At 26.4% G+C, this 15,957-nt stretch overlaps 1 protein-coding gene across 1 annotated transcript in view; it reads right to left on the minus strand.

The window, feature by feature from the left end:
• The window catches only part of LOC111628452 (inositol 1,4,5-trisphosphate receptor-like), a 174,488-nt gene that overhangs the window by 95,555 nt on the left and 62,976 nt on the right, over positions 1–15,957 (minus strand). Inside the window, exons 16-21 of the mRNA XM_023372248.1 lie at positions 14,144–14,357; positions 13,972–14,067; positions 11,917–12,072; positions 9,783–9,933; positions 7,499–7,646; positions 2,006–2,059 (exon numbers count right to left, since the gene is read on the minus strand). Of these exons, the coding sequence (XP_023228016.1) occupies positions 2,006–2,059; positions 7,499–7,646; positions 9,783–9,933; positions 11,917–12,072; positions 13,972–14,067; positions 14,144–14,357 (819 nt within the window). The remainder of the gene's footprint in view (positions 1–2,005; positions 2,060–7,498; positions 7,647–9,782; positions 9,934–11,916; positions 12,073–13,971; positions 14,068–14,143; positions 14,358–15,957) is intronic.

Below are 15,957 nucleotides of genomic sequence, written 5' to 3' on the forward strand. Positions count from 1 at the left end.
GACGGCGTCATTCGAGAGCTTCCAACGGACTGACGACAGTGACGACGCGTGTCACGGGGGAGGGGTGCGGTGAAAAGCGAGTACAAGTGGCTGAGAGATAGAATCAGTGCCTAATCCTCGTTAATCGATTCAGAACGATTTTTAAATTTTTTTTTTTTTTTGATAAAATAAATAATATTTGCATATGGAACTAAAGAGCCGCAGCTTCACATCCAAAGAGCCGCATGTGGCTCGTGAGCCGCAGGTTGCCGACCCCTGCACTATACCATTCTCTGGAAATGCAGTTTGAATTTTCTTTTAATTTCAAAGCAATGTATAATTATTTTAAGTTTTAAATTTGCATATCAATTTTAAGGCAATCTGAGTTATTGTTAAGATTTCATTAAACTTAATAATTTTTTATTAATCAATACATTATTAATTTTTTTGAAGTCAGTAACTAAATGAACTGAATTAAGTAACTGAAATATAAGTATACAATTTATTACATTTTTATAATAAATTTATTTTCAAACAATTTCACACTCAAAACAAATAGTTTTCGTTCATTCAGCTTTGTTATAAATAGTAATAATAAGTACAGGTATCCCTTGTATAACACAGTACTTCTATTTGAAAACTGGGAATATTCCCCGTACAACACAACTTCCCATTTCGCTCTAACACAGTCTTGGAAATCCTCCATACAAAATTTTAAAATGTAAACTTCATTATTCAATGTTTATTTTATTCAAATAAGCACGAGTGTTGTCGCAAATTTGCCCATGAATTTTAGAATATTTGAAATTTTCAAATTATTTTGTGCTTTTTGTCAAGTTTACTTTAATGAAAACTGATAGTAGAATTTTTCTTCCTTGCACTAACTTTCCTATCAATTGGGTGTTGTCATCATTTCTTTCAGACTTTAGCCCTTAAGACTGTCACTGTATTTTATTTTTATAGATTAATCTTTGTATTTAGTAAAATTTATTTAAATAGTTTTAGATAGGTTTTATTAAACTTTTTTTTTAACCGTAGATTAGCAACCATTTGTAAAATGAATGAAATATGGCGGTATCTCAGTACTTGAACAATTTTATATTCAAACACAAATTCTTGGAAAAAAGTTGCAAGATACTCGACTGAACAAATGCAACAGCTACAACAAATTTTCAATTAATAACATATTTTTATTTCATCATCCATAAAAATGTTTTATGACAAAAGTAAAAACTATGAAAATGTTGCTGATACTTCTGATCAAGATCAACAAAAAAGCTATGACGACAACAATACTTTGTAAAAAAAAATACCCTTGTTTAACTAAAATTAATATTAGTGCATAACATGGTACTTTTAATTGCAATTGTTTATTAATTATTGATTGAAATAAGTTATCAATTGCTTTAATAAACACAATTCTCGTAGTAATTAAAAAGAATAGTATACTTTTGCTAACTTCTGGAACCTAAACGTATGTTTTGCATTAGTCCTTTGTTCCATATAGCAGAGATTCAAATAACACAACACTTTTTAGGAGCGTAATTATCATGTTATACGAGGAATACCTGTATATATGAACATCAACTCAAAAACTTGATTTTCAAATTAAAGCTAAATAAACTGTCAAATTATCAGGTTATGTTAATTACATATAACCATATAATAGCCCAATAATTTGGCAGTTCACTTAGCTTTCATTATAAGTCTTAATATTAGTATTTATAACAAACTTAATTTTCTATTATATTAAACATAATTATATTATTCGTAACAATTACAAAATAAACAAAATTTATAAAATTAACAGAATTCAAATAAAAATTTACAGTTCCAATGCATCAATTTAATATACAGAATTTGAATAACATAATACATGCAATATACTTCTAAGCATCACCATGCCTCTTATAACAAAAATATAATTAAAGTGATTCAAATGAACTTTATAAAAACATTGTAATTCATTAGTAAGTAAATCCATGCATGTGACTTTCTGTGGTTTTGAGGTAATAATACCCCTCACCTTTAGCCTTATCAGGTTCTTCTTCTTTTCTTTCATTCATATCTTTTGAGGCAGCTTGTAAAAATAGGATAGTATGCCTTTGGTATAACTGACAAATAATTACTTTTAGAAACTAACCATTCAAATAGTCAAAATAAATACTGAAAAATCATTGATATTATTTAAATTCACTCCTATTATTTTACATATAATTTAAATAATCTTAAATTTTTTAAAATAGGAATTGAATTAAAATTTATAAAATCTACAATATACTTTTATATATGTTGTTATGTATTCATATAATAAAAATAGACAGAAAACAGAAATATATGCATGTGGTAAGAATAAAAAATAATCAGATGTTTTATTGTATTGAGATTATAAATTTTGAAATGGCAAATATTATATATTAACACCTAAGAATTAGAAATTTAGAATATTACAACAGAAATTAATAATTATATTTTAATAATTAAATTTTATAGTTATAATAATACAATTTCTAACTTTTAAACTTGCCTGGTCTAATCAATTTGCAATTTATTCAATTAAAACAAAATTTTTTTCTGAATAGAACTAAAAATATTATTGTTAATAAAACCAAGAATACTTTTGTTAATTACTTTTTAACAAATGAGCTATTTACAGGTCAAATCAATTAACTCCCTTAGTGTATCCTTGGAATAATTGTTATTATTTTTACAATTTTTTGCATAACTAAGTTTATATGTTGCATACATTCTACAATGTTTATTAAAATTTTACTGTATAGAGATAATTTAAAAATAATTTATATTATCAATTTCTATATAAAAAATATAGTTTTGTGGAATTAATTGATTTGGCAAATTGTGCAGCTCAAATACAGTAATACCTTGACTTACGCTACCCCGACTTACACGAACCCGGAGTTACGCGATTTTCAAATCTCGTCGATTCGTCTTTTGTTTGAGTGCCACGCAACTCTTGATTACTCATTCCCCCCGCACTATTGTTCGGCTTACATGTTCGGACGTGTCGCGCGGAACCAACACATAGCTATTTTGTGTTATTTATTTCTGTATTTGTTATATCTATGGAGACTCGAGAGACTCTATGTGGTGATTTCTTGTAACAATGAATGAATCAAAAGACGAGATAAGGTTAACGAGAACATTTATTAGCTTACGTACATCCGACTTGGATTTTACACAAATTGAGAAATTATACCCTGACTTATGCGAATTCGACTTATCACTTGGTCCCACTTATCACTGGTTATCACTTGGTCCCACTTATCGCGTAAGTTTGGAGTATTACTGTATGTCTTAACAATTACAGAGTAGAGACATAATATTGAAAATGTGAAAAAATAATGTGAAATCATGTGGAAAAGTAACATCAAACATAAAATAAAAAATTACAAAGGAAAGGCATAAGGAAGGAAGAAAACTCTCTTTTATTTCATTGTTAATCATTGTTTGCTTTAAAACATCTTCAAGAAACCAATATTAATCATTATCAAATGAAAATAAAAAGAGTAATGACTTTAACAAGCTCTCTGATAATACAATAAAAACAGTAACATGAAACTGTTTATCAATAATTAATATTAATATTTATCTTAACTGTTTATCATTAATATTCTTTTTTTTCAAATTTATGGGAAATGGGAAAGGGAATTATGAGAAAGTTGATTTGTATTAATAACTATTAATAATCATAAAATAAAAGTATTAATTTATTTCTATAGTTTTAAAATGTTTTAAAAACATTTTGTTAGAACAAGTTATTTGATATCTAGATACAGTTGTTTTCCTTGAATCTTAGAAAATTATGCAAAAATTTTTTTTTGTAAAATAAAGCTGACATGCTTTATTTTACAACAACATTACATTATTTTATTTTGGCTGCAATCGTAAAAGGATGTCAACTTCTGATCTACATGATAAGTAACAAAGATAAAAATACACTTATGTTTTGTTATAAAAAGTACAAAAAAAAAATATAAAAAAATAACATATTAAAAAAATTAGTCATTGAGCAGTTATTTATTGTGACATCTTCACAATACCAGATTACAATTTTTAATTATATTTTTAATTTATTTAATTTAAAATATGTGCTCTGCACCTTAAATTAGCAGTGTCTTGCCCCTGTACATCATACTTTTCCTTTAACAACAGAGCTGTGCTGGTCATCTTTCTAACATCCTTTGGGGAAAAATTTTTGAACTGAAATAACATGACTTCCAGTTTGCACCAGAAGTTTATATATAGTTAATTGGGGCCTCCTGCCCCTAAGATTTCCATATCTGGTCTTGTCTTTCATCTATCTAACTTTGTTCTCAAGATTAAGAGAAGACAGACAACAGTGGGAATTTATAGGTCTACAATTTTTCCAAATTGCAGCCAATTAGGAAAATTTAAAAGAAAGACTACATAACATGTTATAACTACTATATATAATGCTTTTTGCAATCTCATAGTCCAGAATAACACTGAATATTTGGAAACAGCTTGCATGATTGGCAATACACAACATCTGAAATTTGTGATTGGCACAACCAAAAATGAGGAATGGAACCACACATTGATTAAAATAGTAGCATATATCACTAAAACTTCTACTTTGTTGTTCAGGATCTGCCACATATGCCACCAACCCAGAAGTTTGCGTGGACCTTCCTAACACCAGGATAATAAAACAGGCCTTTCATACTGACCATATTAGGGCTCTGGAGGCCCTAGAAATATACAAGACTGTCCTGATGGGTGAAGTGCATCAATTTTAAGGACAGTAACACATTATCATATGCCTGATGTTACTTGTATGAGGAGCATGGCAACACTAACACACATTGAATTTATATTATTTACTAGCATGCTGGTCCTCGAATAATAAGTACACAGGGGTTGCATTATTTGTATATGGTGAATTCGTGTATTTACAATCATTAAGTCTTTGTTTTTATATGTTCAAAATTTTTTAAAATTTAATTTTAAACTATGTATATTCTAAATACAAATAGCAATAATAAACAAATACAATAGTGTATTGATTATCTGAAATAATTGGAGCAGGAAAATTTTGGATAACTTAACATACTTGGTAGGGAATTAATAAAAAGATAAAATTAATACTTTTACTTTATTTAAGGTATTTAATTCTAGTAGAATAGTAAGAAATGATCAAAGCATAAAAATTAATCATTTTTTTTATTTGTACTGTGATAAATAAAACCTAACACTAGTGTTGATAATGAAATAGCTCAAAAGTGGGCTTACAGAAGATTTCTGACAATTGTTATGTAAATACTTCAATTTCTGTAATTAGTACTCTCTGAAGTCAATTTTGGTTAACTGATTTTTCAGATAACTGATGCTCTACTGTACAATTTTTTGTATGTTAATTGCTGTTTTGATGATGACTTGAACAAACTTAAGTTAAATAAAACCAATTAACAACTCACTTTTGATCACTGTAAATAGTTAACTGTGTTTCTACATGCAGGGTCTCTCCCTGTCTACCTGTCATGTTGGAGAATCCCAAATGGCATATGATAGGACAAAATAGATTTCTGATGCATTTGTAAAAACAAAATAAAGACTGCCACTGCCTGGATTAATTATGTTTTAGTGATAACATGTAAGAAGGATTCCTTTCTTATACTAAATGTATCACATTATTAAAGGAATCAGTGAGAAAAATATTCTCATCAGATATTGTATCTGTCTGTAGATTCTAGCATAGTAAGGGTTGTCCCCTGCTTTCATACATTCTTGGGCTTTTGCTATATGATTTTGATACCTTGGTTAACAGATTTGGTAGATACTATCATACTATCTATTGATATAATATTTAAGTATATAAATTTTACAATGAGAAATGATTTATTGTTATGTTATATAAAATAAAATTCACTTAATTCTGACAATTAAAATAAATCCATTACTTTTTAAATCAAAATTGATTCTTGGAATTTATAACCACTGTAACTATGTACAGCATTTCAGGATTTAATCTTTTTAAAATATTCTGTCAGAATTAGCATAAACAGGGTTAATGCTGTCAACTAAGTTAATTGCATCTTAAGCCAATTAACTTAGTTAACAATTCATTGTAAAAATTGACACTTGTGCAATGTGTCAAGGTTAATTCCATTGATTAAAGTGCATTTAATCTTGGGATTAAAACTTGTGCAACCAGCTCTTGGTAAAATAATTCAAAATATTTTTAAGCTTTAAGATGTAATATCTTAATATTTTCAAGAATGAAATAATTACTTTGTAATATTAAATTAAATAAAAATATTCAGCAAATATAAAATACAGTGGTGCCTCATGCTTCAAATTTAATTTGTTCCAGGAGGCTGTTCAAACTCTAAAATATTCAAAGTCGAAATCAATTTTTCCAATTATAAATAATGGAACATGAATTAATCCATTCTAGACCCAAAAAAGTGTCCATTTTGATAAACGTAAACAGCAAATACACAAACTTAAAGTAAAAATAACACAATTAAATCCCTAGATAACAAATTAAAACATGGAAACAATAAATAAATAAAACATATAAATTCTGTATAATAAAATGAAAATTGCATTTCCTGTATTTTAGTTAGGAGTGATGATGTCCAGTTTCTTAAGGACAACTCACTAGGCAGTTGCTTGGCTTTCTCACAAATAATCCTCTCAGAGATGATAACACCAGCCAATTGCTTTTCATTTATCCACACTAGGAGAAGTTTTTCCATGTTTACAATAACATGCAATCTCCTGAAGTCTGTATTGTCACACCTTTAGCCACATTTGCCACTTTTATTGCTTCCTTGTTCTTAAGAATGGTGCATGCAGTCAAGTTTGGCATCTTAAACAGTGCTACCAGATCCACCACACATGTACTACTTTCATGCTTCATGATTTGCCTTTTACACCTCAATCATTAATACTTCAATATTTTCCTTAAGCTTTGTTGCTTTCACATTAATCTTGAATGCATGGTTAATAGGTATGATTAAATATATCAAAAATAAAGCAAAAAAGCACTAAAAATACATGAGCATAACTTGAGATGCTTTCACAGTGAGAGCAAGAATGAAAGACAACTTGGTTGTACGATAAATGGCGTTTATGCAGTGAGCATATTTTTTCTCTGTGAACACAGTTCAAACATAGAAGTACTTTTTGAATTCTGAGTCTGAATTTAGCATTCAAACTTTGGAACATACAATATATGAGGTACCACTGTATAAAGTTTCAACATAAGAATGTATAAAAATGCAAACATATTGTGTCTTATGATTAATTCAATCTATTTAATATAAGAATATATTTTTATACATCCAAAGGATAAAAATTTTGATAATCTTTAATTTGATTCTATCATTTCCTATTGAAAAATTAATTCTATTAAATATGAAAAGAAATTAAACTATATTTATATTTAAAAACTTTGATATAATAATAATAATGTTCATAAAGATTAATTAATGGTAAAATGAATATAACCAATATTTAATAATTAACATACCATCCAATTCTCCTGCTGACATTTTTCCATTTAAAAAGCTTGATTCTGGTACACAATCCAATATGCTTAATAATGTTTTAGTAAGTCTTAGAAGATCACTAAAACTATAAAAACCAAAATAGATCAATTCTCGAGCAAGTTTCACCACCTAAATATGAAGAAATAATATATTCTTTTATCAGGTACCTAATATATAAATTATAATTTTTAGTTTTATGAAATTAATGCATTATTATTTCTGTAATCATATATTTTACAAGAAATAAGAACTTACTTAAATCTAAAGAATTAAGCTTGTATTTATTTCCATAGAAAAATATATTCAAAATCCTACATAATCATTTATTCCAAATAAAAACAAAATGCTTTAAAAAAAGCATTTATACTGCTTGTATATATTCAAAATGCTTTTTTGAATATATACAATTATATTCAACATAATTACTCAATCTGAAATGTAAATAATTGCATCATTTTGTACAAAATACTAGAGCAGTTCAATTTCTATCCAAAATTTCAGTAATGGTGATGGAGCTGTGTCTGTTATATAGTCCCAATTTATGTATTTTTTCCTCAGATATTTCCCTTCCTTATATTGACACTTCTCCCATCATTTTGGCAATGATGATATGCCTGTCAAATAGAAGTGAAACATGGCCTTGCACATGGTGAAAGCAATCAATGAACTTGATTTAAAAAATTCTGGAACACCTAGCCTACAGTCTGGATCTGTCACCATTTGATTATTACCTGTTTCACTCTTTAAAGGAAGTCTTGGAAAACAAGAGCCACTGCATGAAGAACCCTGAAGTCAGAAAGTTTGTCATGCAGTTGCTCTGACATCAATCAAAATACTTCTATTCTGCAAGCATAGCATCATTGCCAAAATGATTGGAGAAGTGTCAGTGTGTGGAGGGGAGTACCTAGAAAAATATAAATAAATTGGGACCATGTAACACACACAGTTCCATTACCATTACTGAAATCCTGGATAGAAGTTGAACCACTCTTCAGAAATCCAGACAGCTTTTTTGGGTATCCAAATTTGTTTTTTCAAGAAATATTTTTAGCAGTTTTAGACAGCTGAAATTTATACAGAATTCTTAAAAACAGAATATGAATTCCAAATGTTATAGAATTGAATAAAAGTTTAAATTAAATGTATAAATATTATTTTGAAATATTATAAAATAATAAAAAACATAATAATAAAACAATACTATAAAGTTAATATAAACAAAAATTTACTCAAAAAAAGAGAGAAATCTACTTACTTTTTACAATAAAATGAATTTTACAATATATAAGAGTGTAGTGAGAATCCACAAAAAATTCCAACTCCAAAACTAACAGTTAACACAATGATCAATGCTTTAAATTTGACAGTGAATTGGAACATTGTAAATGAATCAAACAACAAACTACAAAACTAATAGAGCAATCAACACTCTTTAAACACTTAACCTCTGTGTCTACATCCATAACAAACAATTTGAATGCATCACTTCTGTTTTTTACCTGAAGTAACAGTTCAAATTAATGATTCATTATCAATGTAGATGACAAAGTTGAAGGAATGTTTATTAGTAAGTGAATGATTCTGACAATTAAATAATCAATTATTTTCCATTCAAATGAATATATCATAATTCTTATATCATAAAAGCCTGATAAAAAGTTATCCAAAATAATTTTATTTTTTTCAACATTTTTAAATGTTGCAAAATTGTGTCATCATGCAATTTTTGACACAATTTTCCTAAATATTATCTAATTCTCTCTCCTTTACATTTGTATTGAATATAATTACATTGGCATCACTTATTATTTTATAGATCATATCAAAAAGTTCATTTAAAAAGAAAATCAAATTTTCAATTCCAAAATCAAATTTACAATATTTACAGATTAATGTTTTTAATACTGTGCTTAGGCATCATCTTCACACTTTCTAATCTTGAAACAAAAGAAATTTGTTTTTGAACAAAACTTCTGGAATATAAAACATGCCATTAAAAGTCTTTAAATTCAAATTTAGACACAAATTAGTATGTTCAAACATTTTCACTAAACCATAGAACCAGATTTTGAAAATATAATTTTAATTGCCAATTTAAAATATATTTAATTTATAAAATGATGCCGATTTGACTTAAGATGAAAGAATAAAGCTTCAAAATAATGGGATGTCAAACATTTTTTTTTTGTTATGTTATCAGTAATCTGCCAAATTATTTTATGTAAAACATTTTTAATAAATATAAAATTAATACAATTAACTTACCTCATAAGTTAGTTTATTTTGTTCATGGTCAGCAAAAGACCACATGTGACCCACAACATTACAAAGGTAATCTTCTACAAAAGTAATAGTTGGAGTAAATTTTCGTCTAACTGCTTCTTTGTTTGGATCTGGATGTTTATTGGAATCATAGCTATAAAAAAATTTTATTTACTTCAATAATTTAAAATGTGTTTATGATACCAATATACACTCAATTTTAAAATTTTGTTAGATATTTTAAAAACAAAAAAAAAAAAAAATTAAAAACTAATTTTTAATTACTGAACTTATTTTAAAAATGTAAAAGACAAATCTTTATTTAAAAATTACAGATAAATAACATTTGCATTTTATGTAAATGAAGATAAACAGCCTTTCTATCATTTCCTATTGAAAAATTAATTCTATTAAATATGAAAAGAAATTAAACTATATTTATATTTAAAAACTTTGATATAATAATAATAATGTTCATAAAGATTAATTAATGGTAAAATGAATATAACCAATATTTAATAATTAACATACCATCCAATTCTCCTGCTGACATTTTTCCATTTAAAAAGCTTGATTCTGGTACACAATCCAATATGCTTAATAATGTTTTAGTAAGTCTTAGAAGATCACTAAAACTATAAAAACCAAAATAGATCAATTCTCGAGCAAGTTTCACCACCTAAATATGAAGAAATAATATATTCTTTATTCAGNAATGAAATTTAACATCTTAACAATTTTAAATAACAATTTGAAAATAAGAAGTTTTAGATCAACCAAATGTAATTTCAGGAAATAAGGCAGCAAAGTTTGGTTGTAAAATCTAATAATTACTGATCAACTTTTATCAGATTAACTTTATAAATAAGTAACCTATTGTAAAGATATCAGATAAAGTAAATAGTATAAATCTGTCTCATTTAGTTTTTGCCCATCTTTGAAAATTTTTCATAGCATTTTCTTCTTTAATCTTTTCTCATAAGGAGGAAAAACTTAAAACAGAAGTAGTTGTGAAGAATCTATCCTTATGTTTTTCTAATAACATGATAGCTGTTATATTTAAAAATTGTTATTTTCTATTTTAAATTAATAAAAATTAAAAAGCAAAAGTAAACAAAAAATACAAAAATAAATAACTTCAATGCAATTTAATCTGTAGTTCATAATTTTGTACTCCAAAAATCTATCTACTAGACAAACACAAACCACTGTCAGATATTCAAAATTTATTTTTACTTTCCAGGATGTTATATATAACAGAGGGAAAGTATGGTATCAGTCAAAAAATGATCCGCTTTGAAGTTTAACTTCTATGCCTTTTGTTGAGAATTTCTGAAATTTCTAGAAAGGTTTGTGTATTAGGGAATTGATGCTATTAAATTTTGGTGATTATTAATGGTCAAGGGTGGAGAGATAAAGAAGAGTCATGTGTCATATTTCTAGTGGAAACAAACTTAATGAAGATTTTACTCATTATTAGCACTTACAATTTTTTATGAAACTCATCTCTAGTTTCAAAATCAAGTTTTTTCCATTTTATAATAATTAATAATATAAAAACTTTTAAAAATAGTCTCATAATAGATGCACACAGTTTTTAACTCTTGCTGGGAGAGTTACACAATTTGTTGCTGGATATTTTTTCCTAAAAGTAACCAAGAAATGTTCAAAAAAATTTAAACCACTTTTTAGACCAAAATAATGTTTGATGTTTGATAGCAGAATTTTGCCAGGTCATGTATGTTCCATAGCATATAACATTTCCTAACTAAATGATTAACTAATTTTAATCAGACTATATTTGAAATTTAAAAAAAAAATTAAATCCATATGACATAAAATAATAATGATAAAAATAATTATGATAAAAAAAAATAGATTACCCATAGGTTAAATAAAAAGAACCAAAATTTATTGAAAACATACTACAAAAATATACTGCCTTAATTAATGAATCTATATTATTTATAATTAAAATAATAAATGTCTTTTGAATAGATATCTAATAGAATGATTTAATTGTAGATATAAAATAATTTTTTAATTAATATATCTTTAAATATATTAATATCAGAGTTTCTTGTTATTATTGAAAAAGTTTGATATTTAATTTAAAATAATTTAAGAAATTACTCACTCTTGAATGGATAATTTACTTGGAATATCCGACCAAAGTCGAGCATACTTCACTGGTGTTATTTGTTCTTGTGGATCTCTATCTACATGCATATGTAACATTAAACGGCAGAATGCAGCACGCAGATCAAAAGGTAAGGTTTCGTCAGCCATACATCTTGTGATTGAAAAATGAAATTATTAATAAATTTATTTAAATTAATTATTTCATATTTTAATTTGATTTTTAACTTAACTCTTTACTTAATATTTACAATTAATATTAGGTTAATCTTTTAGAAGACACAATAATCATATTTTTAGACTTATTAACTATTTCATATTAAAATTAAAAAAAAAAATATTTACAACTCTGTTTAACTCTATTGGCAGAAAAATTTATCTTTATTTGAAAATGTAGTTTCATAAGTTAAAACTGATTCCCAAACATTTTTGAGTCACCGTCTCCTTGGTTCCATAAACTTATACCAAACTCCCCTAATCCATTTTCCTTTGAGTGAGAAAGGCTTGGAAATATTCTTAGAAAAACCTTTGTATGGACCTCACACTGTGTCCTTACCGTATCTTGTTGTTCTCCATATCTGGAAACCTTTAAACACAATATTTCTTCTTACTCATTTTAACGGAGGAAAGGAAAAGATTGTCACTGATGACCCCAATCCTCACTTATGGTCACCATTTAGTAACCACCTCTAGTGCTCCCTACTGCCCACATGCTCCTTTTCATCTCCCTAGATTTACTTACCACCTACTTTGGAAACCACTGAGTTAAAACAACAGATTTCAATTTTGTCATTAAATTCAGTCAAAACAAAAATATATAGCCAAGACAACAACATGAAGTATTAATATTTAAAATGAAATTGTGACACTATCTGAAAGCTCATAAAGAATTAAGAATGAATAAAGAAGACTAATAAATTTTAAGTATAAATGTAGATTTTAATGCCAAATCAACAGCACACATGTAAAAGACACAAGAATCAATTTGAGACAATCACACATTCTTTGAGAAACACAGAATTTCAAATTATATTTCAGTTGAATTTTTATTAAATAAATGGTTAACATTTTTTAAATACTTGTCATTCCATTATCAGACCATTGTAGTTTAATGAATGTTCAAATTGCATCATTCTAAACCAATTTTTTCCATACAAACATTAACCATTCATTTAATAAAAATTTATGTTAATGCAATTAGTTAACAGTTCTAGAAAAAACTATCTAATTATGTATAAATTTATTAGCTCAATTCAGATATCACTTAAACTTCACAATCTAATCTATTCATTTCCTTTTCTGTTTTTTTTTTTTTATCATCAATTCACTTAATCTTTGACATTTATTATTTAATGAAATTAAATAAGATGTTAAATTATTGGAAATTCATTTTACTATCAATTAAATTAATTGGCAGTAGCAATATTTATAGTATTTAGGTATTAATCAATTAGAAAAAAAATATAAAAAGCATAAAATCACAGATAAAGTTATTGATTTTTATATAATTCTAGTAACTTGTTACATTAATTGTTCTAGTGTTCTTCAACTATAAATATTTTCAATTAGAAAAACAATTCCAACACTTTCTATTAGTAAGTGAACATATTCTGCAAATTACTGTCAAAAAGGTCATATAACATTTTTCAGCTTAAATAAAGCTGAAAAATGTTACATGACATCACCTATACTTAATATAAATAATATTAAGTACAGCTGAGGAATGTTATTAAGTTTAAGATATTTAAATAAAATTTACATTAATACTATAAATATTAATTGATATTTTAAGAGCAGTATTAAATATTTCATAAATGATACAAAATGAATTTTTTATAAGTGTTAAGAGCAAAAATGCATATAGTATTTAAAAAAATAGTATATTTATTAATTATTTTGCACATTTTTGACAAAAACATCATATAGTTTTCTGTTAGGATGAAATCCTGTGTCCATATTTTACACAATTACAATTAATATAAAAACCCAATTCAGAGTTTAAATGAATAATATTTGAAATTCAAATTAGAAGTAACTAAATGCATAAACTTACTTTTGTATAAGGTCAATATCAAGATGAGGAGAGAGATTATTTATAGCAAGATATTGTCTATCCAAACACATTCCAGAGAAAAGATCCAGTTGATGCCTTTAAAATAAAAGATCAAAAATTATTGGTTTCTTCTAAAAGTTACATTTAAGAATTGCTGAAATGTTTTATATACCTATAATATTCCAAAATGTTTTTATCTTCTTTATTATCTTCAAGACTACCAGCAGCAAGTTCTCTAATACTTTTACCTTTCATTCCATTATCCCAAAATAAAAAAACATCTTCCTCTTCTTCAATAGTAATCATAGGTTCTATTTGTCCTCCAGTTCCTTCTATTTCTACTTCTTCTTCTAATTGAGTACGAACCATTCTGGTTACAAGAAATAGTTTTACAATATTTATTAAAAATTAATTAATTAAGATAAAAAATTTATTAACATATTTTTAATTACCAATTGTAAATATACAGTATTTTTTACTAAGTAAAATTCATATTAATTTAATTTCAATTAAATTCTAATTAATTATTCCAGTACAATCATATAGAGTACTTATAAATAATATTTATGACCTTTTAATATTAAATTTAAACAATCTTGTATTACCATGAAAACTTTTAAAATTAATATTTGTTCTAACTTATTAGTCATTTAAAAAAAATATTTTGTATATTTGTGCACGCATCATACATTCAGGTATCTTTATTGTCATTAAAACTTAAATTCAAATGTTTAAAATTACATCAATTAGAATTATAATACAGGCATATATCACAATATGGTAAGTTAAGTTCCAAGCCACTGCCATAAAGCAAATATCACTTTAAAAAGAGAAACAGCTTCTCTTTTCACTTGCTAATGCATATATAAGGCTTACAACATATTTATACTATTATTTATTAAGTACAAGCACTAGGTCTAAACAATTAATGCAAAAGAAAAAATAATAAATAAAATCCTCAAGCACAAGGCAAGCACTGAAAATAATAAAAATAAATATAACTGAAAAGCACCATATTAGAAATGTATTGTAAAGTGAAGTATCTGAAGTACTAAGCTGTAAAGTGTAGTCAATGTTTGGAAACTATACAGATATTTAGAAGCTGAACTAAACCAAAGTAACAGTAATTAACTAACTATTTTTAGTATATACATAAATATTAAAGCACAAAGCTTTTATTTTGCTGTTGAAGAAAAATAAAATGATAAAAATTATTAATATAATTCAAATTTTGAATTTAAACATATAGATTTACAAATACAGTCAAACTTTGATTTAGCACTAGTACTGTATTTGTTAACTTCAATTTCATGGACACTAAAATGCACGATCTCAGTCAATAAGACATATATATATATATATATTCATCTGCAATGCAAACTATATATTTAGTAACACAGATACCAGTAGTTCTCTATTTAATAATTATATGGAAAATCTATTCACAAATACTCATTGGATGAAGATGGCACTACAGTAGACCCCCCCTATAACGCAGGTTCCAATAACGTAGATTCCTATGACGTGGCAAAAAAATTGCGTCAGTATTCGTACAAAGATGCTAAAAGGGACGCGGTAAAGCGTCATCGCCAACTCGTCATCACGGACGAGCAGCCAAACTATTTTCCGCCATCTAGCGCCATGCTACAGAGAGTTTAGGCGGGTAAGTTGAGTTTAACTATCGTCTGTACAGTATTACATATAAATTATATATAAATTAGGTACTGTACATATAATTATATATTAATTATATATATAATACTGTATATTAGGTACTGAAATTAGGTACTGTATATATAATTATATATTAACTTAATTTATTTTAACTTTATTATAATTATATGTATAGTTTCCACCGTCTAGCGCCACGCTATGGAGAGTTTAGGCGAGCTATCGTCTGTACAGTATGTAAATTAGGTACCGTAAGTCTAATACAGTACTGTAATTTTATACATTTCTTGTGAAAGAAACATTTCTTATTCAACG

The sequence above is a fragment of the Centruroides sculpturatus genome, unplaced genomic scaffold (assembly GCF_000671375.1).
Source record: "Centruroides sculpturatus isolate CEXI.00-Female unplaced genomic scaffold, Cexi_2.0 scaffold522, whole genome shotgun sequence".
NCBI lineage: Eukaryota > Metazoa > Arthropoda > Arachnida > Scorpiones > Buthidae > Centruroides > Centruroides sculpturatus.